The sequence below is a fragment of the Solea senegalensis genome, linkage group LG5, assembly GCF_019176455.1.
Source record: "Solea senegalensis isolate Sse05_10M linkage group LG5, IFAPA_SoseM_1, whole genome shotgun sequence".
In the NCBI taxonomy this organism is placed as follows: domain Eukaryota; kingdom Metazoa; phylum Chordata; class Actinopteri; order Pleuronectiformes; family Soleidae; genus Solea; species Solea senegalensis.
The window spans coordinates 10661887-10688511 of record NC_058025.1 but is presented as its reverse complement, the minus strand read 5'-3'; the positions used below and the strand labels follow the sequence as shown (position 1 = coordinate 10688511).

At 39.0% G+C, this 26625-nt stretch overlaps 1 protein-coding gene across 2 annotated transcripts in view; it reads right to left on the bottom strand.

Moving 5' to 3' along the window:
* Positions 1-25536, bottom strand: part of stpg2 (sperm-tail PG-rich repeat containing 2) — a 57182-nt gene extending 31646 nt beyond the window's left edge. Inside the window, exons 1-10 of one of the 2 annotated variants that reach the window (XM_044026632.1) lie at positions 25272-25536; positions 23943-24043; positions 23129-23296; positions 20859-21014; positions 17646-17761; positions 15672-15783; positions 10497-10586; positions 4651-4810; positions 4162-4325; positions 3983-4075 (exon numbers count right to left, since the gene is read on the bottom strand). In XM_044026632.1, the coding sequence (XP_043882567.1) occupies positions 3983-4075; positions 4162-4325; positions 4651-4810; positions 10497-10586; positions 15672-15783; positions 17646-17761; positions 20859-21014; positions 23129-23296; positions 23943-24043; positions 25272-25377 (1266 nt within the window). In that variant the 5' untranslated portion in view covers positions 25378-25536. Of the gene's footprint in view, positions 1-3982; positions 4076-4161; positions 4326-4650; positions 4811-10496; positions 10587-15671; positions 15784-17645; positions 17762-20858; positions 21015-23128; positions 23297-23899; positions 24044-25271 lie in introns of those variants that run through there. The other variant, XM_044026633.1, reaches the window with a different exon arrangement.
* Positions 25537-26625: the final 1089 nt, after the last annotated feature.

Below are 26625 nucleotides of genomic sequence, written 5' to 3'. Positions count from 1 at the left end.
AAACAAGCAGTTGATTGTGTGTGTGTGTGTGTGTGTGTGTGTGTGTGTGTGTGTGTGTGTGTGTGTGTGTGTGTGTGTGTGTGTGTGTGTGTGTGTGTGTGCCGGCAGGTTTTTTTTTTCCTATTTTCTCCCACTTTGGAATGTCTGCAACCTTGCACGCCGCAGTTCTTGTCACGGAGAACCCTGCTGTTTGCCCGGGGTGGGCTGCAGACAGGCATGTATTACCTCAGTGGCATGTGGAGCCACAAGCCACTTCTTTTCACCTCAATCCCGATGGCTCCCCACCTGCAAACGCTGCCAATTATGTTTGTGGGAACACACAAGCAAAGCTGGAAGTACTGCTGCTGGGAACTGAACCAAGTTAAAGCTGATGATAAATATTTAATCGCCCTGTGTGTCCGGCATGAAATGAAAATCCACCACTGGTCATTTAAACGCGTCTCACATCCAGATGTATTATCCTGACAGTGCGTGGACAGTGTGTAGCTGTGGCACGGTTGTCAAGTTTTGTGGTGTGCGCATTAGGATTTAGCACACTGAGGATTCTGAGTGAGCCAGCTCATCTATCAGTACAATATACTGCAGCCTGACAGAAAACTACATGGCACATTTGTCATAAAAAATGGCAAACAGTGCAGACAGATATATGAGGTGGAGACTATTACAGAGGCGATCAGCACCCGAGTCCTTAATGGATCATTCTCAGTCTCCTAATGAGTCCCATCACACTTGCTTACAAGTTCATTTGTGGCACGTAATAAAATGTGATTGACAATGTAACATAAACAAAACTGTAAATGTATAAATCCAAACAAACCTGTGAGTACATTTATGCAAAGTGCCATAAGAAATACGACTGGAGCAGAAACAGAGACTGTACCAGATGCTGCGCTCTGCAGACAGCTGAGGACAACAACAACGATGTTCTTTGATATACAGCAGGGGGGGAACAGAGCATGAAATGCTTGTCCTTCACTCGAATGACACTGATCTCTGAGTGCACCGCTGCTTTTTAATGCTGAATATTGATGCAGTGGACTTCCATTGCATCACCTGAATACTCCTGCTTCTGTCTACTCAGAGCTCTGCTGGTTTTACGCTGCGTACACCAGAGAGTTAACGGTATTCACGTGGTGTTCCACATATAACCATATAACCAAATCACCATCTGATCCCAAGTGCTGAAAAGCAATGAGCCTATGGGAGAAACTTCAGTAAAAGAAATGTGAAAGGAAAGCGCATCTCGGGTAAAATCATTTCGGAGGCCGCTGCATCAGCAAAATATCACAGAAAGTTTACAAGACAGAGAAAACTGGCAGCCTCAACACAAACATGCCTTCAAGACTGCTGTTACAAGTCACTGCTGTAGTTGCACTCATTATTTATGGACTGTATTCACATTGTGCTACCCAAATTTCAATAGGGTCCTGTCTGATCCCTTTAATATAATGACAATAAAGCCACTACTACTACGACTAAACGCACCCATTTGCCAAAGTAAGATTAATAAATAAAAATTATTACAATTTAATAATTATTATTTTATTTAAAGGTTATTGGACAAAGGGTCAAAAGCTGCTGTCTTTTCTTGAAAATCATGTTGATGAGACCAATTTCAATCAACAGCCTTTCAATCATGTGAGACGGGTTATAATTAGCTTTTCGAAAAAAGTTCATTAAAGCTATGATATGATATGATGAGTCGGAGGTATTATCGTCAGATTTTCGGGCAATATCCAACATCACAAATTTGCCCTCGGGGGATTAACCTACACTGTGCATCTGCAGATTCCTGCCATTTTATGAGAGCTGAATTTCCCTTAATACTTTATATAAAGCGGCACAGTTTGCTCACTACCGGAGACCTTTGCCCTGGCATTTTGGACCTTTGGAGTGAATCAGAGTAAACAGCTGCTGGTACCCAGGGGGGATAGTTGAAAATACAAATTGTCTAACTTGAACATTAAAATGCTGCAGCACAATGTACACTTTGGTGAGAAATTCCTATTAATAATTCATTATTTGTTCCTCCTACATTTTTCTTGTTGCTTAAATTCAGTTCTTCTCACATTCAACTGCCTGCGTGTTTCTTCATTAGCACAATATTTATATGCAAGTAAACACCTTCCTTTGTCTTTGAGGGCAAAAAAAAAAATCAAACTCTCTCACTATCCAAACACTGACATATTTTCAAATGTAGCTCCACGGCTGCTGTTATTTCATTTGTTGACATCAAGTAACACGAGGTGTAATGAGCAAGTGTAAAGATAATGGTTATAACAGTATATCATATTTAAATATAAATGCAAAAACAAAACAGAGCTCGAGAAATAAAGGAGAATATTGCCGAATTCGCAGAGCTATGATGTTGTCATCTCATGACAGCCAGTTTTAAAATAGACGTGCAGTCAAAATGTTTGTGTACTGCTGAATTTTTCTGTTACAGTTCTAGCACTCGCAGACACCCCACAGGCCAACAATACTGGCTGTAACAGGCTCACGGCCCACAAACAGAAAACTTCAGTGGCATACAAAAAAAAACTGCCTGAGGATGAAAAATAAATACCAAGAATGGAAGAGAAATGCAGGTGAATTGTGAAAAAGACAATATTTTAAGAAGTAAAAGTGTCATTTTTCTTAGTGTTCTATAATAATGTGAATGTTCGGTTAATGTTTTTAGGTCACTGTTAGAAAGCGAAACTGAAGCATTTAATACACCATGACATGAGAGTCAGTCAAGTATGTCAAGTCACGTCAAGTCAACTTGAGTTCTAGCGCACATTAAAGGCACCGCAACAAGGTTTAAACATAACAACAATAAAAACATAAAAGTAAAAAAGAAAAATAATTAAAAGGTAAATGGGTAAAAGGTATGTCCGGGTTGACTGTTCTCATCCTGAAGTGAAAGCCGAGCAGAAGAGGTGAGTGATTTAAAATGTTCGGTGACGGTGTAGGCAGATTTGATTTCAATGGGTAAATCGCTGAGTTGAGTTTGACTCGGTAAAAAGCGACAAAAACATTAGCGTACGCTGTACACTCTGTGTGGCATGAAAACTTTTCATCTACTAAATCTGAGCAAGCACCTAACAAGCCAGCACAGGAATGTGAAACTCAGTGAGGAACCCCCGGATCCCCCCACTGACATGACCACTGCAGCGACCACATCCACTTACACCGGGCAAGTGGAAGGACTTAGTGCCGCTGAACTGAAGAAGCTCGTCGCTGGCTTGATTTTATACGATGGAATTAGCAGAAATAATAGAATTAGGCCGAAAGGTCTTCAGGTTGTGCATCATGCTTTTGAAAAGTAACTAAGTAAAGTAATTAGTAAAGTTACTAATTCTTTCTTGGAATCAGGAACTAATTATTATTACCTTGACCAACACTGCCGAAAACCTGGGTTAGGGTTAGGGTTACCTGTTGTTAGACAATGGAGCAACACCAAATGTATGCAGTCTTGGGGGTTTCTGTTTTTACTTTGGTGTTCAAACTTAATTGGTTTTTCATAAGAAGCTGCCCTTCTTCTCTTTGGTTCACTTCGTCTCTTAGGTTTGCTGTATAGCCTGTTTGTATTTCCCACTGTAAGACCCACGTTTTCAGGAGGACCAGAGTTCCGCACCAGAGTTTGGATGAGCTTTCACACCTGCCCAAACGAAGCAGACTAACCGAGGAAACGCCCTAAGTCTAAGTCATGTACGAGAGGAACGACAAGTAATGATTTGGTAAACTGTGACCTATTATTCTTCAGCAAAATCAGAGTTAGATGGAAGAGGAATACAAAGTCAAACTGCTGGAGGACCCTTGCTATACAGTGGGTTATATAATGCTGCTGTTGTGATGGCCCATTTATGAGCAGAAAAACTTGTCATGTCATTCTGTTGTGCTGTTGTACAGCTTTACAAAAGAAACTTTGTGTCTGAATGGAAAAGAGCAGGACAAAGACAAGTGTAGTGGAAAAACCGGGAGACAAAGAAAGACTTACTTTAGCAAGCAGTGATAATGACAGACGTTCTGTGGCTGATTTGAAGGCAGCTGTGTTTTGCCGTTTGTAGTGCTCCTCTGTCTTCTTTTCTGTCTGAACACAAAATGCGCAGCAGTCACACACACAAACGTCGTAAGCAAGCCATCTGAACTTGTATGTGTAAAGACGGAATGTCCTACCTCATAGTGTCCTGGACTTGGGGCCTGTATTAATGTCTTGTTGTGAAACAAGGAGATGCGCCGAGCAGTGGAGCCAAACCCCCCCTTCCTGCTTTGCTCTAAAAAGGCCTTTTTAAAACTCTCCTGGGCTAAACCCTGCTCAAACACATTATAGGAGCCTGGTCCTGGACATAGACAATCAGATTATTGTGCAACTGTTTGTATGACCTTTTCATAATATTATTTTTAATCACCTGAAATAGTCAATTTCCTCAGTGAAAACAGTAACAGAAGACCTAGTCTGCATTTAAATGTCTTCTATTAAATGTTGCACTATTTAATAGAAATATGGATATCTATGGATTTAAGGGGTGTCAAAAATGCTTAAGATATAAGTGCACAGCAACAACAAAGAGAAAACTAGTCTGCTTATGTGATACTGAAGTATGTAAATCGAAGACAAGCGTCACAGTGCACAGCCTCCACACACACAGAGACACAAATCCTGACCTGGTGTGGAGCATTTTCTGTTGTCAGGTGGGAAGCGCACAGCGGTGATGCCAAATGGGCTTCTTTTCGCTCCCGTCGTCCTCTTCAGCAGCTCCAGTGCACAGCGTGGGTCATTATATTCACCGACAGGAGGCGACAATTCTTTCACAGAGGTAAATCTCTAACAGAGGGAGACGGGAAGAGAGGGGGGCGAATAAAAGTCAAAGAAAGAGGAGGAAAAAGCCCGTACAGCAATACATGTTGTATAGTACAATATTAGCACTTTCGGTCGATCCAGCTGAGATCAGCGCTGCTTTAAAACAACAAATAATCCAATTATTTCCTCCACTCAATGCCCATCTGGAGCACAACAACACATCCAGCTGTGAATATTTGCTTTATCCACAGGAAGGAAAAAATGACGGAGCGCTGGGCCTCACTGTCACAGATAACAAGCAGAGATCAAATACATTGACCGAGCACAGAGTAAATACAGTATGTAAGCGTGCTGTCTCACTGTGACTGCCTAGTGCACACCTGAAAAAAGAAATTAATGAAGCCACAGTTGTGCTTTTATTTATAAAAAAAGATATATATATATACATATGTATATATATACATATATATATATATATATATATATACAGTATATATATAGCAAACTGTTGTTATTTGCCCAGCCGTATACTTGGCCTAGGTTTGATTAGATTGCACCAGGAGCTGCTTTTGATATATTCAAGTGTTAAATTCTTTTACAGATGGTGCAAGTGGGGGAAAAATTGCAAATTGAAAAGAGAAATCAGAAGAAATAAAGAGTAAAATGTTTGAGAGTTAAAAAAGCAAATTGCATACAGACGGGAGAAAAGTGTGAAAAGCAGGACAGCAACAAATGAGAGGTGGTAAACAGCATATTAAACTCACAGATAATGATGCACACAATCAGGTATGTAATTTTCTTTGAATGTTTTGCTGATATCACAGCTGATTCAGCACTGTAACTGCTCGGCACCTTCACTCCCTGGGAACAAGTGTGTTTATCTGATAGCCTGTTATGACAGAGCGGGCAATCAAGAGCCTGAAGCAGAAAAGTTGCACTTTCCGGGTGAACTGTGTTTCCAAGGTAACTTTAAATTTCTCTTCAGCCTCTCACAAGTGAGCCATTTAGTCGGTTGTTATCAAACCCATAAGATGAATAAAAAGGACTTGATTACCTCAGATATGAGCACAATCACGTTAACAATGCCGTGTCCACTCATACACACACATAGGGTTAGACTGTAGTGTGAAGCTGTAAGAATAAACTTAAAAATATAGACTGTTAGAAGCATGCCCAATCACTGATTGCCACATCCAGTATAAACAAGATACAGCCTGTGGAAAAATGCCTTTCCAGGGCAATAAAGACTGTGTTAGCAATGCACAGCTGAATTATTGAGCTTTTAGGCAAAGAGGAGAAGAAGGAGTGAAGAAGTGTCGCTGCAGGAGGACGTGTGGAGAGGAAAGGGAAATGTCTCAGAGAGGGAGTGTTAGTGTTAGAGAACGTCTGAGAGGAAGAAACGAGAGGAGCGGGAACGACAGGACATGCTGTTTCAAGGCCAAAACAAGCTGTGTTCATTTAAAGTCAGTTTTAGAGCTGAGGTTTTCAACCATCTGTCAGTCCCTCTCGTCCTACTGGCTTTTATTAAGTGTTACACATTTTTTTTTCTACATGAGCTTTCATGTTACTTCACACTGATGCTGAATCTATAATGAAGGTGGATTTTTTTTTTTTCTGTAATGCTTCCTTGAGTTAAAGTTTTCAAAAATATCTCAAACAAACGCTTTTAAAACTTGAAGAAAAGAAAAAAAAACTGCGAGACGCCTCGGCGGGCATCACAGTGACACAATGACTTACCGTCTGTTAGAGTGGATAAATGAGACCACAGAGAAACGAGCAGCAGAATTAGTGTGAAGTGCCCTTGTGCTCTCCTGGCTCCAAACTCTCTATTTCAGATCTAATTTATTATATGATATGTTATTCATTAATTATATTTGCCCGCTATTGCACTTGTGTTTCATATTTCCCACCCACATCCTCGATAATGCGTATTTGAACTCAGGGGTTGCCGTGTTTAGTGCCAGGTGCTCAACAGCTAATGAATGACAAAATGTATCATGTGCAAAAAACAATATCACATTTTACATTATATTATTATTAGTAGTAGTAGTAGTATTATTACAAGATCTGTGAATGGACTTCAGGAACTTTTTCTGTTATTTACAAATCAAAAAATAGCAAAACAGTGGGGACAGATAAGAGAACTGTGAAGCAAGGAAAAGGGAAAAGTATGATGAAAGCGTAAACTGAATGAAAGAAGATGCAGACAGAATAAATAGGAGGAGGGGAATGAGTGGAACAGGGAGAGGGGGTGAGGGGAATCGAGGGAAATGCATCTTTTCACAAAGTGTCACATTGAGGCTTTGATAGTTCAAAATTAGGGAGTCAAAGGGAGTAGGAATGGAGAGCACGGGGAGATTCCAGCTGTTCCTCCTATCATTCCCTCCATCCGTTCTTCTGTCACTCCCTTCCCTCGTTTACTCTCCATCCCTCCACAGGGTAACGGTGTCAGATGGAAAGAGAACCACAGGGAAATGAAGATCTAAGAGAACTGACGCTCTTAGTTCTGCATCAGAGGTGACTTGTGACACGTGGCATCGCGGGGTCGACGCACTGACACAGCATGTGGCCACGGAAATTAGGTCAGGGCAAACTGTGATAGACACACAGGCACACACACACACACACACACCACAATCTTCCATCAGTTGTTCTCTCTAGGAAACTAGCAAAATGATTTATGTACCAGATGTTATTATATATATTAGTGTGTGTGTGTGTGTGTGCACTTGTATTTGTTACCTGTTTAGGAACCTTTCTGGCATAAACACTGACCTTGTCAGGACCAGTGGTCCAAATGGGGGCCAAAACCTGGTCCTAATGACAAAGTGGTCAAGTGGTTATGGCATTGGCATTGGCTCGAGCGTCCCCCGTGACCCTCATATGGAGGATAAGGTTATGGTTAGACTTTAACTGGTTATGGTTAATGTCAGGGATAATGGTTTGATTAGGTTGTCTTAATGAATGACATTAATGATCATGTCCTACAGGAAGCTGTGAAAGCTATGCAAGCTTGCCTGTCTTGTGTCCATATCTGCCTGCAGAGGTTACGCAGGTGTGTGTGTGAGACAGAGAGAGAGAGGGAGAGAGAGAGAGAGAGAGAGAGAGAGAGAGAGGGAGTGTCACACGTTAGTCAGAGTGATAATTAAAACATCAGTCACAGAGTTTCACAGGAGTGAAGCTGAGGGGCACTGCCACAGAGGAGTTCAGCTATTCCTGAGATGCACAACTGCACGTCTTCACATCCTTCATCTTCTCTATTCTGAGCCTCTTAATAAACTCATCTTTGCCCTCATCTGAAGAAATCCTCCACTCCACGCACATCAATTAAACAAGCAAATCCCGGCTTAGAGTCGTCGTCTGTAACTTAATCTTATACATTCCACATTAGAAATCCAGTCTCCTTTGAGAAACTGTAAATTGAATATATGTATAGATTATGTCTGAGAAATCTTTTCAAAGTGATCTGATTGATTTCCCTGTCAGTAGAGTATTATGTAAAGTGGCTGAATTATTTTTGTTATTATTGTTGTAGTGGTATATCAACTAACTGAGTTAAAGATGAGTACAGTGTGAAAGACGAAGAAGAATTGTGGATCACAGTAGTGTACATGTGCAGACATGGACACATTTGTGTCGAAATAATGTTTAATTCTGAAATTTCTGAAAGGTTTTTAAATTGAAAGTCATTTTAAAATTTGCTAGAGACAAGACAGGACTTATGAGTAGAAAACATTTTAGCATCGCCACACCAGCTCTATGTACATGGAGAGAAAAATGAAGCTCTCAATGTAAAGAACACCATACCCACTGTGAACGAGCGTAACGCAGATGACGCACTTTGCATAAAGGCAATTATGCTGCGGTTTGTGCTACCAACATGTGGTTATTAAGGTCTTTTCACTCATGCTGTTGCAGGAAGCCGGGAATCAGCGTCTTTGTCACCAGAGAGGAGAGAGTTGGAAAACGGCTGTACATAGTTTTAATTTTTTTGGACATTGAGTCAGAGACAAATGTTATTGCAAATATGTTTTATACTGTTCAAATCTTGAATTTGTGTACAACTATAGTGTTCTTTCTTCTTTTTGAATTGTTTATACACCATTGTATTGTATTGTAAATACAATCCAAAACAAAGTTAGAATCACCAAAGAATGGCTCATAAAAAACATTAGCAGTACTGATAGTAAATAAATAAATGATTCTCTATGACTCCTGATCATAATCCTATTAAACATTTATGGAAATATCAGAAAAATACAGTGTAGAGAAGGCAACATTCAAACCTGAGACAGCTGAAGAATGGGCCAAACTACTTGTTGATGCAGAAGTCTAATTGAGAGTTACAGAGGTTGGATCATAAATCGAAAGCTTGATTTGTGTTAAGCATGGAACAAAGAATTACTTCTGTCACTTTCAACTTAAATCAGAGATAGCTATTGGTTCTTGTTTTCTTTTTGTGTAAGGCTACCAATGCATTTGCCCACGTCTGTATATGGTGAAGTTATCATCAATACAGATAATAACATTGTAAACAAGAATTGTTTTTCTATCTTCCATGTTGTACACTGTGAGTAATGTACGTCATGATTCAGAGTGACAAAAAACAGTTGATGTGGGTTTAAACAAAGACAAACTATAGGGGTTTCACTTTCTAAAGGTCAATTCATACTTTCCGCGTTTGCTAGTCAGCCGCAGTTTGCAATGGTCCACTTGATGTTAACATCGTCATCCACCCGTGTCCATGACGGAAGATGCCCAAACATTTGTGAATGTGTGGACCATACACTTGGCAAGAAATAAGGAAAATGGTACACATGCATGATATACCAGAGCAACGCAGACCCTCATTTTAGTATAAATGGAATCAAAGACATTAGAGATTAATTGACAGATTAATGCGTCTGTCGATGAATTGATTATCAGAAACTTGATAAGTACTAAATCACTAAAGCGTTTTTGTTGTTCAACAGTTTATTTCACAACTGTTTCTTTTGTGATCGCCTGTTTATGTATGACTATTTTAGTTCATTCTGTAAATCTTTAGAAAATACAAGTGCACTGCAGTGAATACAGAACATTCAGATTGGATAGTTAGAACACATTTGTAAGTGCTGTTCCATTAATGTGTTGGCAGTCAACTTCCTGTATCTTTTTTATAATGATTAAACTATCGTATTTCATCAGATGGAGGAGGAAAGAAAACCAGCAAAACATAAAAACCAAAAAATCTGCTTCATATATTGACCACTGGCTGCACTGATGGTCTAAAGATCGTCATTGCCCATAGAAAAACCCATATCAGTCGACCTCTATCGGGCGTCCACCTGTGAGAGGATCACATATACAACTCTCTGTGGAGACGAGACGCAGAAATGTATGGAGAAAATGTTTAAAAGATTTAGCTAAAACTGTCTGTTACTGACCGACATGCTTTTATTGGAGCTTCCCTACTTGTTCACACTGAATTGATTCCCACAGAGAGAGAATATTACATATACAGAAAAGCTCCACTCTCTGAATGTGACTCAACCTCTGACACCGCTGAGTGTACGGACATCGAATCAATTTAAAAACATACAAACTGATAATAGCCTCTGACGGACTCAGAAATAGCTGGAGAAAGAATCTGTTGTATACAGTACACGGCTGCACATGGAGCAGTGAATCAATTCACTTTCAACTTTGCCAAATTCTTTTTGTACTGCACCTCAGTCTGAGAGAGGAAGGGGCAGGCACTGGACTTCACAGGCTTCTCAAACTGGCTTCTGATGTGGTACTGGCCCGGCCCTGGAACTCCCTGATGTGAGGCAGCAAGAGAAGAGAAATGCACAGTAAATCAAATGTAATACTTGTATTGAGAACCAGTTACATGCTTTGATAATATTGCCTTTTCATGTCGTGGTGTCATTTGAATGAGACACCAAGAGGAAAAGGAAGGTTGCTTTGATTTTTGATGAGAAAAAGGGGGGTTCATGAAAATGAACTCAATAAAAGATGCGCTTGAAAAAAGGAGGAATACGGTGAAAAGGCAGCATAATGAGAAAACCCCTTTGATACGATGCAATTAAGTCATTAAATGTTAAACACACTTTTGGTCATTTCAGAGTCATACAACAATCATTACACGTGCCAAACCTACACGATGGTGCGGCGCGACGGCGTGGCAATCGGCGGGTAATTACTTTAACTAGCATAACTAGCTCACAACATCAGACTTCCCATTTACAGAAATGCTGACAGCAACACACACACACACACACACACACACACACGCAGTCTGTGGTGCAGAGCCAGGACATTTTTCTATCTGTAGTAAACCCAGGAGGTTGCTGGGCTTGAGGTGGTTTAAAAGGTCTGCAGTAAAACAGCATGGATTTCTGTGGCGAGAAGTAAGCAGTTTCTCCAAACTCTTGAAGGGACTGGGGGGGGGGGCATTTGAGCACAATGTGTGTCACCTACCTTAGGACACTTTATTCATGAACATTGACTACAGAGTCCTCTAGCCTGGTTTCTTATAATTTAATAACTTTCTGGTGCTCAGAGCCTGGTGTGTTACATGCAGACATTGCAGTATGCTAATTTACAGCTGATAGACTGGGTAACAGTCACTCGCTCTGGTGTTTGCCTCGTGGATGTAAAATTATGAATTTGTGTCCGTCATATTCTGTGATCTTTAGTATTCAGAATGGAGTGATGTGGGCGATCTGTTGATCTGCTAGCGATTTGAAATAATACACTACATTTGTATAGGATCAAGCATGTCTTCATAAACAAACCTGGATTAATTGACCTGTAGTGTCCATTTGTGTCCTTAGTTACCATGGCCAACGAAAAATGAGGTGCGGTTGGATTTGGACGCATAGTTCCTTTTAAAATAATTTATTAAGTCTATTAAATGCGAGAAAGGTGATCCAAAGGTTGATGCAAATTGGAACAAAAACTAAGAATAAAAGCAAGTATGCTCAAACCTGTGTTTTTGACCGTGTCCTCCTTTCCATCATCCCCTTAACCCGTCCTATCAATTTGACCCCTCTCACGTCACAGACGGACTGATGACGAACATGTAAAATACATTATATAAAAGAATTAAAGATTAATTAGATACCTTTACCATTGTTAAACCATATTTTAAGTTTAAAAAAAAATAATATACAAAAATAAGAAATATCAATTTGGTGATATATCGTCGTCCTGCCTAGTGTAATATGAGAATCAATATGTGGGGGGGCAAATATCTATATTTTAATTAATATATTAACATGATCTAAAGTAAACAGGCCTTGACAGTTTTACTTCATGTCTCCCCATGGTGGCGCTGCTCAATTGAATGAAGGAAACCTATAGGAAGAAGTTACCTGGCTGAAGAAAAGGGGCATTTACAGCGGGATAATGGCGGAGAAAGCTACGTTAAGTGATGGCCCATCCACTTTCAATATATGCACTTTGTTCCCTATGTTGTGAATACATAGAAAAAACCTGCACGGACGTTTCGTTTTCTTAGACAGATATATCGTGATGTATGGTTGTCTTATTAGCACAGACTTTTTGTATCGTGATATTATTGGTATCGTGGACCATGTATCACGTATTGTATAGTGAGGTAATCTGTGATTACAACCTCTATAAAGCAGTAGGACAAATACAGGCGTCACCAATGACATTGATTAGGGTTCTTGCTGTGTAATGGGTGTTCACGCTAAATTTTTTAACTGCATACATATTTTCTGTATTTTCTGGTCATATAAAGAATTATCCATGGTCATTGTAGCATTGCTAAAAAAACAAATGTAATGGTGGCATAAGACATTTACAGAGTACTGTATAGATTTATCTGGAGTAAAGACACTTCATACCATCAGGACAATGGTGCAGAGTTTTGGGGCGTTCTTAACAAAACTCTTTGTTTTCAAAAGCAGTTGACTACTGTACACATGAGGGTCGGTGAGATTTCTATCGTGTGTGTGTGAACCAGTTGAGATTGTCACTGTCGTGACAAAATACAAAAGTAAAAGCAAGAACACAGCATTTAAGTTTCACACACTGTGACACTGCAGGAACACAAGAACACAAATAGCCTGCTTTAAAATCACAGCCAAAATATGTGCAAGTGTGTCTCTTTAGTGTCTGACAGTGTGGGAACTTTGAGTGTGACAATATTTTTCTGCTTTGAATTTGCACCCACATATTATTCCACCAGACACTTTCACACCTTTTTTTTGCAAATATTATTTCACAATGCATTGGTCTTAACATCTTACCTCACAGAAATAAAGTGAAATAACATGATATAATTATCTGAACATATTGTGCAGCCGGTATGGAGTTTGTCATCTACATACACACTCATACACAGTATGTAACACAAGCTGCCAATGTGCACGTCGTCTATGTTAATATGATTAACACAGAGTTCACATGCAGCATATTAAAAGTGAACCAACTGTACTTAATTTCCACAGGTAATTATTATAGCTTCATCTGTTTTTCTTTTGAATACAGAGATGGTTTGTTCAAGTGGTTTGCCCGTTTTTTTCCCTTGCCACGTCAAGCCATTACAGGCAAAACTGTCTCTGATGGTTTAAAGTCAGACTCCCAAAAAGTAACAGTGTTCCTCTCAAGTGTCCTCACATTAAATAATGACTCATCTGCGCGAGTACAAGTGATGATGATAAGTGTAGACACGGCCATTGTGACCGAGGGTGCACACAGCAAAGTTGAAGTCATGGGATAAATTAATGTAAGTACAAAACATTTCAGCCGATCTTACTAGACAGATACAGAATCCTATAAATAGAGGTAGAGGAGATGCAATAAAAATGTCATGATGAATAATCTACAAGTAAATGAACTCCCAGTCCCAAAAAGAGAAGACGAGACAGCTGTGAGTGTTGAGAGAGGGCGGGAGGACAGACAGGTGCAGGTGCAAGTCATTGACATCAGGGATACATTCAGCATATTTTTCACCCTCACCGACCAGAAAAATAAGGCATCACAAAGAATTATTCTGCCAGCACACTCAAGTTCATATTCAGGTGAGTAACTCCACTCAACCGGCTCTTGTGTGGTGTGTGTGTGTGTGTGTGTGTGTGTGTGTGTGTGTGTGTGTGTGTGTTTTAAGCTTATATTCTACTGCCCTCTATGGGCCAGCAGATAGAGTCAGAGTCACAGAGAGAGGAGGTTGTATGATTTCATGTTTAATTAGCTCCGCAAGTAAATGCAGCATGATGCTGGACTTAAACGGCGCACTCTCAATTTTGAGTTTTCACGTCCTACAGTGCAGAGAATCGGTCGCAATTTAAGTGTGGAGAGAAGTGGACACGAGCAGTTAAACTGTGTAGGAATACACATTGTACGCTTCCATTGCCTGAAGACATTGAAACAAGTCAAGACATCAAAATATAATTATGATCATTCCAGTGTAAGCACACATCATTTTATAATTTGCTAAAACGTTTGAGTATAAAGCCTCAAAGTAACTGTGGGGGCATAAGTGGTGCACGCCATGAATATTTGATTCATTATGTGGTTATGATGGCTGTGCATGTAAATTGTGCATGACATACAAAATGCACTGCTTTAATATACACATAGCTTTTCTCTAGGGGGTCATTTTTATCTGAGTTATTCGTCTACTGTGGACTGATAACTAATTTTATGATATGAAAATATATCAATAAATGTCAAGAAGTTGGTTCTCAAAGTTTCCTGCTCCTCCCAACATCCTTGGGACTGGAGGTGTTAGATGAAATCCTCATGTTTAAACTGCCTCTCAGTTTGACTCTTGAGATGACTCAATAAAACAAACATGAAACTATTTTCAGCCACCAAAAGAAGGCATTATGAACGTTCTGAGGATAGTGATGAACTCTCAAGAAACTAATTGCTAATGGTTTTCAAGGTCTGCACTAAAAACAGAATGATAACAGACAGACCCACAAATACATTACTTTTAATTTTATATTTTGTTTTTAGGGTTAGAGTGTTACATCTGACCAAGGACTACAAATGATTAACTATCCCTGTTTCACTTAACCAATTAAGTTCAATTCTGATTAAACTGCATATTTGCTTAATGTAAAATTCTCAGGAGATTTGCTGCTACAGCCTTGATCGGTGATTTATTTTCCAGGTTCAGAGTTTAAAGTGCTTTATTTGTCATTCCAACACACAGGCACGAAAGAACGAAGGCCAATTGTATTACAGTTACACTTTAAGCAGAATAGAGAGACACTTTAAAAGCTATGATTTCAAAAAAAGATCAAATTACTAATTGGCAAGGAGGCAGTACATGGCAAATCCAAAAAGAATCACTACTTCTGCAATTAACCACATCTTTATTTTAGCCTTCTGTTTTACTTTTACTGTGTGGCAGCTCAGAAAAGAAATCTATACATACATCTATACAGGACCTGCCCAAAAGGAAACCTCAAATGTTACCAACTACCTTGTAACCAGTGTGGAGCATTTACGAGTTGCAGAGACATATTATTTCATAACATATATACATATATATATATATATATATATATATATATATATATATATATATATGTATATAAATATACATATAGACATAAACCCAATTAGAGGGAATATTGCTCTTACATTGATCAGAGAAACAGAAACATGACTCCAAATCGATGTTAATGCTGCTGTGTGCATAATGTTGCTCGATCTTTGCTGACACATTAACTACATCAACGTTATTGGCTGATAATGTGCCAATATTGTGAACATACTGTGCAATACTATGTCCCCAAAGGGCAAGCATTGACATCAACCATGCGCAACTAAATATTTAATCTTAGTTATCATTTAGCCAAACCTGGCATGTATATCGACACATGGATAAAAACAAGCACTTAGACAAACACAAACTTGCCTTCTTCTCCTCTTGCTTGGGCACCAGTTCGTGGTAGCGAGGGATGTTAAGCTCAGCTCTGCCTTTCTGTTCCTTTTGAAGGCTTATATTTTCATAGTGTGTTTCTATGACTCTGTGAGAGACAATGACAACGTCTGAGAACAGAAGTCCTACTAACAAACAAATAGGTCAGACAAGAAAAATGAAAAAGAAAAACAGACAGTGTGTGAAAAACAGAGCAGGGGAAAAAAGAGCAAAGGGGAATACATTTTAAAAGTAAACAGGAAGACAGAAAGAAAGAAAGAAAAAAGAAACCACTGAAATAGAAGGAGGAACTAGAGATAGAGGAGTGGAGAGGAGAGAAGAAGAAAAGACTGAATACCAGCAGTGTAAACACAGACTTTTGTACCATTTTTAAACACTTAAATAATCACACGTTGACAGGCAAATGGCTGTAATGTTGTGGCTAACCTGTGAATACCTTTGTCCTGTTTTGATGAACTTTGAACTATCAATAGTGTAATGTTGAGTAAATGGAAAAGGAAAATCTGCAACAGTTCCCAGTTCTAATGTTAATTCATGTTTAATTTCACTATTTTGAGTACAGATTTTTATTTGCATACCAGCACTTCTCACAAGATGCTGATACTCTGGTTATCTGTCCAATTCATAATTATGGCCCAAAATAATCATTTCTCAGGGTGCACTACGTGATGTTCACCCGTTCCCGAAAGAGTCTAGTGTTTATTTCTACTGTCGAGAGTTTTTATTTTTATTGTTAAACAAGAACAACATTTATCAGGCAGATGATCCGCTGTGGCAACTCCTAAAGGGAGAAACTGAAAGAACAACAACGACATCTATTAATACAATTGAAAATGTTGCACTAATGCAGTACTTCTCAAATAGTGGGGCGGCACGGTGAGTTGTCGGGAGGCAGGGCAGGAAAACTCATAAAATAAAATAAATAAAAATCATCAGGTTCTCAATAGTATTTCAATTCTGTTCTCTGGGGGGGCGTGACAGAAAATAATAGAGAACCACTGCACTAATGTTTAGTTATATTCACTGACTTCTTGCCACATTTGTGTTCTGTGGGAAAGCAGAAGAAATAAAATGGACTGTGTGCCTGAAGTTTAAATCATTGATGGAAATGTTAAGGATGATCTAAATATACAAGTTGGCAAAATGTGAAACATAAGTCCAGTTTTTAGTTACTTTAATATAGACTAAATTTTTTAAATAAATAGATGTGAACATTGCTAACATTTTCTGGTATCTTTTATTTACTGAGGATTTTCATAATTTAGTGTTGAATGATTTAGTAATACCGACAGAGATACACGCCTCACCGGCACTTATTTTTTCTTACTTCACGCACTGAATCTAGGAGAAACTCAGAGAGAAAGGAGAATCCCAGGAGAAACTGCAACTATCATTAGTTAACATGGGGAAGAAGAGGCAGGGGAATGGCAACGGCAGACGAAAAAACGACAACATCGCTGACAACTATTCCAGCTGTCAATCATTCTGGTGTCTACTCACATGTGCCGTGCTTTATTGTCTATTTCTCTCTTAATGGGAACATAATTTAGAAAAATAAACATCATGAGCTCTTGAGGAAGATCTAAAACTAGAGATTGAGACCATTAACTCCTCAGAAAAATGCTTACTGATGTAAATAAATCAAGTGAGGAAGTAAGCACATTTTTCCCAAAGACTTCCATTCAAATAGAGTTCTTTCCACAACCAGTGGAGTCGCCCCCTGGTGGTGGACTGTTACTTCCATCCTACTTGTTTTCAAAATGGAAGATGCATCTATTTTTATGTCCAGTCTATGGGTAAAACAAACTTACACAGTGGATTTAGTGGAGTTGTAAATGTGTTTATGCACCTAAATATAAAATGAACACATTCAAACTGAAGTAAAATGACACTATACAACACTGACCTAACAGCAAACTTAATTGAATTCATGTTATATGTGACACTCACAACTCGGGATAGTATTGTCCTGGACCTGGTCCCACCTCCATTGTCTCCTCGTCTCTCTTTCCTGTCCTGTTGCCAAAGTGGACTCCTTTATACTTGTGTGCGGCGCTCATCTCCGACTGAAGGAAATAAAGTAAAAGAAAAGAAGGGGGAGAACAAGATAAAGAGTGATGCATGGATGGAAAAAGAAGACGACAATATAATTGACTTATTCACATTTATCTGGTTTCTCTCCTGTACAGGACTCGTGAAGTTGGGGCTGACTAAAAATGTGAAGTTCAGCCAAATGCCAATATGTCAGAGATGCAGGGGAGACCTTCCATTCTTCCTTATCTCTTTAAGCTTTACAGCCTGCTTTCCTCTGGCTCCTGCTTCTGCTTAACAGCCGAGAGAGGCTAAGAAACGAACTGGCAAGCTGTCGCAAAAAAAAAAAAACATTTTTATAAGGTACACCTTGAATGAGTTTTTTCTTAGCAATTCATGATCACTGTTGAGATGTGTTCCCGAATAAATATAAAAAATGAATATAGTCTCCAGGTCTGGAAAGGAGCAGATGTAGCTGAAATCTGTATTCTCTTGAATGGCCACCAGGATGCGACTCCACTAGTTGTGAAAATAATTCAATTTGTATCTTATGTCTCACTTGATTTAGACATTCAGCAAACATTTTTTGTCAATTATGGTCATATTTCATGTAAAATAAACAATATTAGGGCATGGAGAGTGCATAACTGACAGCTACTACAGTCCATTGGGTACATGGTTGTAGATGTACAGATCCATTAGCTGCATGGTTATTATTTGTGTGTCTTGTGATGGATTTCATTTTTTTTTTTTTGCTTAACATGGAACACTAGTTATTACATTGTCTCGACAGCAACAGGAGAAGCTTTCTCTTTCTCTCAGTTCTATTCCAGTTCTAGATTAAAATGACAGACAGGCTTGGAATTTGGAAAGAGTCCCTTTGCTATTTTAACTTTTATTTGCTTGACCCAACTCTCTATTCTGTGAGGTAGGTTATGACAGGACTGGCAGGGAATCTCAAACGGTTTCCAGCTCTATATGGGCTCTGTCTATTCATCTCAACTTCAACAGTGACTGGAGGATGAGATGTGAGGTTCTGTCCCCTGTGATCTTTCAATCCAGTTTTGTGCACAGGAGATAGGAAACAAGGATGTCCACATTCTGAAGATCAAAAAGAAATACGCATAGCACTGTGATGGTATCGCAGCTGGCGTCAAGTTCAAAAGCACATGTTGTCCATTCATGTGTTAAGGAGGGGAAAACAAAAGCTAAGTTAAACATAAACATATTAATTCAGTTTGGATACAACGGAATGACCGGTTATTTGTTATTCAAATGAGGAAGAGAAACTTTTATCAGCAGGGTCATGTGTGGGTGGCTTCCTGCAGGCTAAAATAAACACACATCCCAGCATGGGTCTGAATGTGATTCAGGTTCGTCTTTAAGAGGACAATCTTGGCCACGTTCCACTTTCCATCTCACATCGTCAAACTAAATTCACAAAACTGCCCTGAACAGTTTTTGATTTTAAGTATTTAGTACACAGTATTTTACAATAAACTATGAGAGAATATTTTACATGTAGGCAGTCTATCATTCGCTGTTTGGCCAATAAAAGCGATACTCAAATATCAACCTGTAAGGATTCCCATTTCTTTTTTTCTAACACATGGTTATCTGACAAATCAAATTATTAGGAACGGAATGATAAACTTCATGCTGACACTGTTTCCATTTCTTGGCGCTGCTTTTATAGACAAACTACTATATTTCACATCTATCTTATGTGTGCCTGTGCCAAGTTCGTATCAGTCAATGTTAAAAGTTCAGTGTGTCGAAATTAGTCACACCTAATTGTAACAACCTGTGACTCCTCCGCTCACCCCTCCCTTTCCCAATGGTTTTAGGAAACTATTGTGAACTTTAAATACCAGAGAGAATGTTCTTTGTTAGAGAATGTTGTTTGAAGCAAAGCAAGCTGAAATGAACATTCTGGCTAGTTTGTCCTTTCAAACTACTGTAGAAACATGGCAGTGCAAGATGGCAGCCTCCCCACAGCAAACCCCTTACCTTCAGTACATATACGACACTTATTCTAATGCCACAATAAATAATAATAATAATTTACAGTATACATACCATACAAACATATTGGTGATTAATTTCTCCCATTTAATCCTCCTAAATGATACACAGTGGACCTTTGAACAAAGAAATGTTTTTGTGTTTCACAAAAATATTCAAACAGAACAAAGTCATGTCCTTTTTTTTCCCCGTCTCAATCTAATGTCTTATAATTCAAAGGATGTTCCCACAACTTTGAAGTTACGTCCTCTGACAAGCACTTAATTCCAACTCTCCACACTTTTGAACTCAGTCGGAGTGTGGGATGGTAGAAATGAGCGTGTCAGACGGAGAAACAGAGGGATGGAGGCAGACAGAAACAGAGGGCAAACTATCAAAGGGAGACCAACAGAAGTTGAGGTGGAAGGGAAAGATCTGTAGATGGATGCACTGCTCATAGCCCTAAATCACAGCATGCCTCTGTGCCTGCACCACTGTGTTGACACAACCTCGGCCAAGTCTCAAGGACACTGTTGACTTCCTCTGGTCATTAACAGATGACAAATGACTTAATTTGGAGTCAGACCAGCAGGCGCGTGCATTATTTTAAGTGAATATTGTAATATGGCTTGAGAAATAATTTCTAATGGCTCTCTTTGTTGGCATGTAAAATGGAGGAGCATTGGTGCACTGAGGCTTTTTCTGAAGTGGAGCTGCATTCATTAGCTGTGGAGAGGTGGGGGTTCAGTGGTGCATTAGATCTGCCTAACACTAATGAACCTCTCTTTGTGGACAGGGTAAGTACACTCAGACACACATCTGTGCAGACTACTCAACGCACGCACGCATGCACAAAGGAGCACTTCACATTCTCTCGTTGATGTTACGTAAAACTTTGACAGAGGTCTGTGTGTGTGTGTGTGTGTGCGTGCGTGCGTCCTCAAACCTATCTTTGTGAGAACATTATTGCTGTTTTTCAAAACCTTTTGAGGGTTAAGGACTGGGTTTTAGGGGAAGGGTTAGAATTGAGTTTATGCTAGGTTAAATATTTAGGTATTTTAGTTGTAATGGTTAAGGTGATGGTGAGGGGCTAGGGAATACATTATGTCTGCATGTGTCTGTGTTCACCTTTGGGTTGTAGTAGGCTGGTCCCAGGGTCCTGTCCCTGGGCGGAGGCTGTTGCTTGCGGAGCACACCCAGGGCGTCCTCCTCATAGCCATAAGCTTGGCCCGGTGAAGGAATGGACACAATATCTGAGTGTCGAACTAGCCAGAGACTTTGAGCCTGTAGCCTCGGGAAAGAGAGGGAGAAAAAAAATCAGGAGAAAGACAGATGGAGTGAGAAGAGAAAGTAGCAGTGGGGAAGATGCCCTGGCTTACAAACTAGCTGAACACTGCCTGAGGCCAATTTAGTGTGAAACTGAGTGAGGGACAGAGTCAGAGAGACAGGGAGTGAGAGGAGACAGAAGAAACAGAATGACATGGGGAGAGGAGATAAGAAACAGATGGAGATAGAAGTATCAAGATAAACACATGGAAGCTACTCCAGTAACTTCCTCCTATAGCAGGGAGTGTGCATATATACAGTATATTATATATAATTATTATATGTATGTATACATACATATATATATATACACATATATATATACATTCAGCTGTAATTATATGTATATATACATATATACATACATATATACATGTATATATATATACATATAATTACAGCTGAAGCATTGAAAGACAAGATGGTTTCAATCAAGGAGTGTAAGCTTAGCATTGATGTTGGTCTTGATCAGATAAAAGCCCTGAACTCTGTTCTCTACAGTTCATGTATCATGCAGAGTGTCAAGTGAGCTAAAGGATAAAGTAGTTGGTGTGTTTTTAGGTGCTTTGTCTCAAAATCTCAAACCGCCTGAGATATTATCTCTCATTGCATACAGGAGGGAGGGTTTGGATTTACAGCACAGCAAAGCTCTTCTGGGGTTTGAATTCAATGAACAGTGGAGATAAACCTGTCAGGGGGGGCCTGACAAAACCCTCCATGTCGCAGGACAACAAACATAAAAAAAAGTGAATACAGTTTCAGGGGTTTACAATGAACAAAAGTAAAATGGTGTTTTCAGGCATCTTTCACTGACACTGAACAAACCAGAGAAAGCCTGGAGAGAATGTGGCCTGGACTCTGCCACAGGTTCTGCCTCTGAAGAGATGAAAGGGGGGTAACAGGACTTTGAAAAACAACATCAGTGAGATTTACACCTCGATCATTAATATTTTGTACTTTTCTACCTAAAGGTCCAGGGTGTAAAAATGAGTGACACAAATAAAGTCCTCTGCTCGGCTACATTACCAAGAATGTCAAGGAACTAGTGACCTTTACAAATCAGAAAGAATGTTCTTCTTCTTCATTTGTGTGGTAAACTGTTGGTTCAAAATGCAAAACAAACTAAAAAGTTTGACTCTTTTGATGTGTTTCCACTTGTGCTACTCGGCTTGGCACGTTTATTTTGCTTTTCCATTTGCAATAGTACAGTATGCGTGACATCATCAGACTGCCGGCCACTGACTGGTCAGAGACTGATCAAACCAAACAATGCCAAACTGTAGATCAGTTAAAAAGACTTAACAATCCTAAAAAAATCTAAAAAAAAGTCTAAAATCTTATCATTTAACCAAGGAGTCTAGTGTATTTAGCGACAGCACTGCCGAAAGCCGGGGATCGCGAGTGGCAAGCCGCATCATAACCTTTATATTATACACCTGTGCTCCGGGCATGGAGGAAGTACTGAACAATTCTTTTTAATTAGCAGCTGTGCTATGATGACTCCGCCCACATTGAGGAGGTACTATTGTAATGGAAAACCAACCAAACCGTGTAGAGTTGAGCCGAGGTGAGCCAAGCCCATTTTGGGTGTAGAAACACTTCTTAAAGCAAGGCCTTTGCCCAAATGTATATGCAAAAGAATATTTTAATATTTTATTTTCAATCATTATCACAGTGGACGTTTTATAAATGTGCACATAAAAAGCTTCATTATTTTACACTATGATATGGTTGCAAATACAACATATTGTGGGTGTTTTTAGCAACAGAGATGTAATTACTGAGTCTAAAGTAGCAGTAGCACTGATTGGTGTTGACTGGTGTGCAGATAATAGCCCTGGCTATGAGACGACATACAAATATTGGCCATCACCACATTTGATGGCACAGATACAGTACATAACAGTGCACAGCACTGAGAGAAGTAAAGCATGTTGTTGGATTTGAAGTGGTACTGTATGTGTGAAAAAGGAATCTATTAATAGATATTGTTTAATCATAGCTAACTTAGATGAGGAACATTATACTAATACATGAATGTTGGCTGATTTATCTTCACCGAAAATTCCCACCTTTTTCCTGCCAGGCCTCCCAGCCTGTCCTGCATCAGCCGTCACAGCCCTGAGCAAGTTTTCTGAGGCAGGCGGCACAGTGTAGGCCCCAGGGCCCGGAACCTCTGACACCACCTCCTCAAATCGCTTGGAGCGGTTCTGCAGACTGTGGCCACCATGGACGTTTAACTGAAAGGATAAGGTTGCAAAAGAAACACAAGCACAAAGCCAAATGACACTGCAGCCAAGAAATATTTGCTCAGGACTGAGTACTTTCCTCAAGATATTTTTTTAACCTGAAGTAAAAATGTTATGTGTTACGTGTGCTACATTTATTTGCATTTACTGAAATTAAATATACTAATCACAAGTATGGGTAGTATATTTGCACAAGTGCATAAAGTGTGCTTTGAAATAAAAAACAATTGGGTTTCCATAGCCTTAGAGCAAGCCTTGCATTGTGGAAGCCACCATCTTGGGTCAATAGGTCACCATAGTGCGCTGATGCACTTCGGATAGGGAGAGGTGAGAGGAATAGTCCTCAGGTAGATGCAATCTGCAGTTTTGCCAGTAGATGTCACCATTTCATACACAATGAAATGTCAATGGGCAATACTTAGCTATACTTTTCCCTTATGTTATGCATGTGAAATGGAAATAACACATAACACCATTATCATATTTACTATAAGCACTGTGACATAAATATTTCATGACTTCAGACAAAGCTGTTTCTCCTTTCATGACCATTTATGGCCGCCATAATCTCCCTTACTTACTGTCAGTACTTACTTGCATGTAAAATGGTTGTCACTTGTCTCTAACCTACAGCTACCTTGATGGATGTGGAGTCATACTGTCCAGGTCCTGGCACCATCTCACTGGACTTGAACACTGATTGTCTGTTGGTCAGGGACAAGAATGGAGCATAGCCCTCTGCAATACAGAGGAATCCCACAAAGGTAAAAGAGGAATGGAGGATATGTTGTTGGATCCAATTGTGTGAACAATGGCGTTTGCAACTGGGACTAATTTCTATTAAATGTTACCCATGTCACCCATGGTCCACACAGAATTGGGGGCTGCCCTCGTTTGCAGTAAAACAGCTGAATTTGATGAAATCTGTGCAGACTTAAAAATTTCACTCTGAGCTGAACTTTTTTTTTCAGACTTTTTCAGGATTTTCACACAAAATTCCAGACATCTGGAAAACAGCATTTAGAAATTCCATACTTTTTAATACTTCCAAGAATTGTTTATTTATGTATATATGATTAATATTTTCATGGTTTTTAATTCTGAGCATTTCCCTATATTTTGTTGTTTGTTACTAATCCTGTTGTGGCCACAACCCTCTAGTGAAAGAGATTTAAAATCCTAATAATGAGACTTTCAAGGTTGTAAGAAAAAGAGAAGCAAATATATTAATAACCATTTAATGTAGCACTAAATCTATTAGATTTGTATGATCACTTTCAGTCTTCATTTCTTTTTTTGTTTAGTTGTCTGTTCATGTGTTTATTTAGCTGTCACTAACCTTGACCAAGAAAATTATGTTTTTTGAGAGCAGCAAAAAGCTTAAAAAAAATTTAAAAGACTGATTTGGACATTTTCTCAGAATGTGGGTTACAGCCTAAGAAAGAAAAGGTTGGATTTTGGATGTGATCTGTTTGGGATATTTTTTTATAAACAACAAACAAACAAACAAATAAATAAATAAACCAAAAAATATTAACCTTGTGTGATGAGGAATTGTGTTGATAATGAGGAAAACTGAGCAGCCTTTTCTGAGGTTTGCTGTGCTGTCAGAGTGCTTTCTCTGGTTTGTTTGACATGCACACTGCATTATATTATTTTTTTGTAACTATGACATAGATTTTCATCTGTAAACAAGCTTCCTGAGGTTGCAACTGGCAACGTATGTAAAACATTCATAAACAATAATTTAAAAACAGGAAAAAACATTGCAACAGTTTAAAAAGACATGGCAGCTTTACAGCAGTAAAACAAAAGACAACAATAATTTGTCATAATTATTGAGAGTATAGAGGCAGTGGCACAACAGAAGCAAATAATAGCAAAACAGCACAAAGCCCTGTAAATATTTGTAATATTAACTTATAGTCAGTGAGCTACGTTCAGGAGAAAAATGTAGGAATCCTACCTGATATTTTACTCGTGAACTGAGTGACGTCGTAAGTTCCAGGACCGACTGCACCTGGAGTGACGCCTGACGTCATCAAAGTCTCTCGTGGAGCTCGTCCGTACATGTTTAACTTCAAAAAAACAAACAAAATGATAGAATTGATTGAATAAGTCTAACTATCGCAAAAAACTTTGTGTTTAAAGTGTTTCCCCCGTGTTTTGCGCTGTCTGTGCTCCGTCGGTGTGTGTATCATTGCTAAGATACCGTGTAGCTACACGGCAACAAACCGGGAACACAAAACACAAACACACACATTTGTAACAAAGTTAATTCAACCAAATCAAGGCACAGAATATGTATATATATGTACAGTATATATGTATATTTTTTGCTTCTATATGTATATATGTATATATATTTACACAAATTCAATAAAGAGTAGAGTATTCATAACTCAGTCTGTGGCCGACCTGCAATACCTGCAAGGCCCACCAGTGGGCAGAGGCACACACTTTATGAAGCACTGACCTTGATAAACAGGAAATGCTTCTTTATATTGGGCTGTATTGTGTTGATATAAACTGTGCAAAATCTGTACTTTCATGTCTTTTCTGTGTATTTTTTACCTATCACATGTTTTCTATACCTAAATGTGTTGTTGAAGAACAACCACAGTCCACTCCAACATGGGAATATAATGTTGATAAATACTGTTCTTCCTGTATATGGCCTTTATACACTGCTGTCTTCATCACTCCTCTTATCATTATAAGCAGTCTTGTCTTACTTTCTCCCTCCATTTCCCTTTCCCCACATGTAACAAATATGGCTATTCTGTGGACTACATCTTTATTTCAACTGCCTGGCTCATGGCATAGGTTTGGACTGAATAATTAATAAAATTAGATTTTACAAATATCAGCTCACATCAGACATTTAATACTATACAAATACTATGTGTGGTGTTATATAACTTGTACATTTTCCTTTGTTTGAGTTATTGTGCCTGAAGTCCAGTTCTCCTTTCTAGTTCGGCCTAACATTGTGGCTGAGGGTGGACCCTGTCTTAACACGGAGATGTAGGTGTTTTATACCGAGGGAACTTATTGTCCCCTCTTGTTTTAAAATGGTCTGACCAGCTGGTTTTTGTCCCCACCCCCCTTTGACTCATTTGTTTGGTCAGTTTGTTGAGTTAGTGCCAGTAGTTAGTGTTTAATTGACCTCCTTTATTGGGCACATTTTGTATTCATTTGTAATTTAAACATATAAACATCCTGTGTTCCTTCATTTTTTGATTGCATTAGTCTACTTTCATTTTTTGTATGATTATATATTAGGGAAACATTGTTCATATCAAAAATAAATTGTGCAA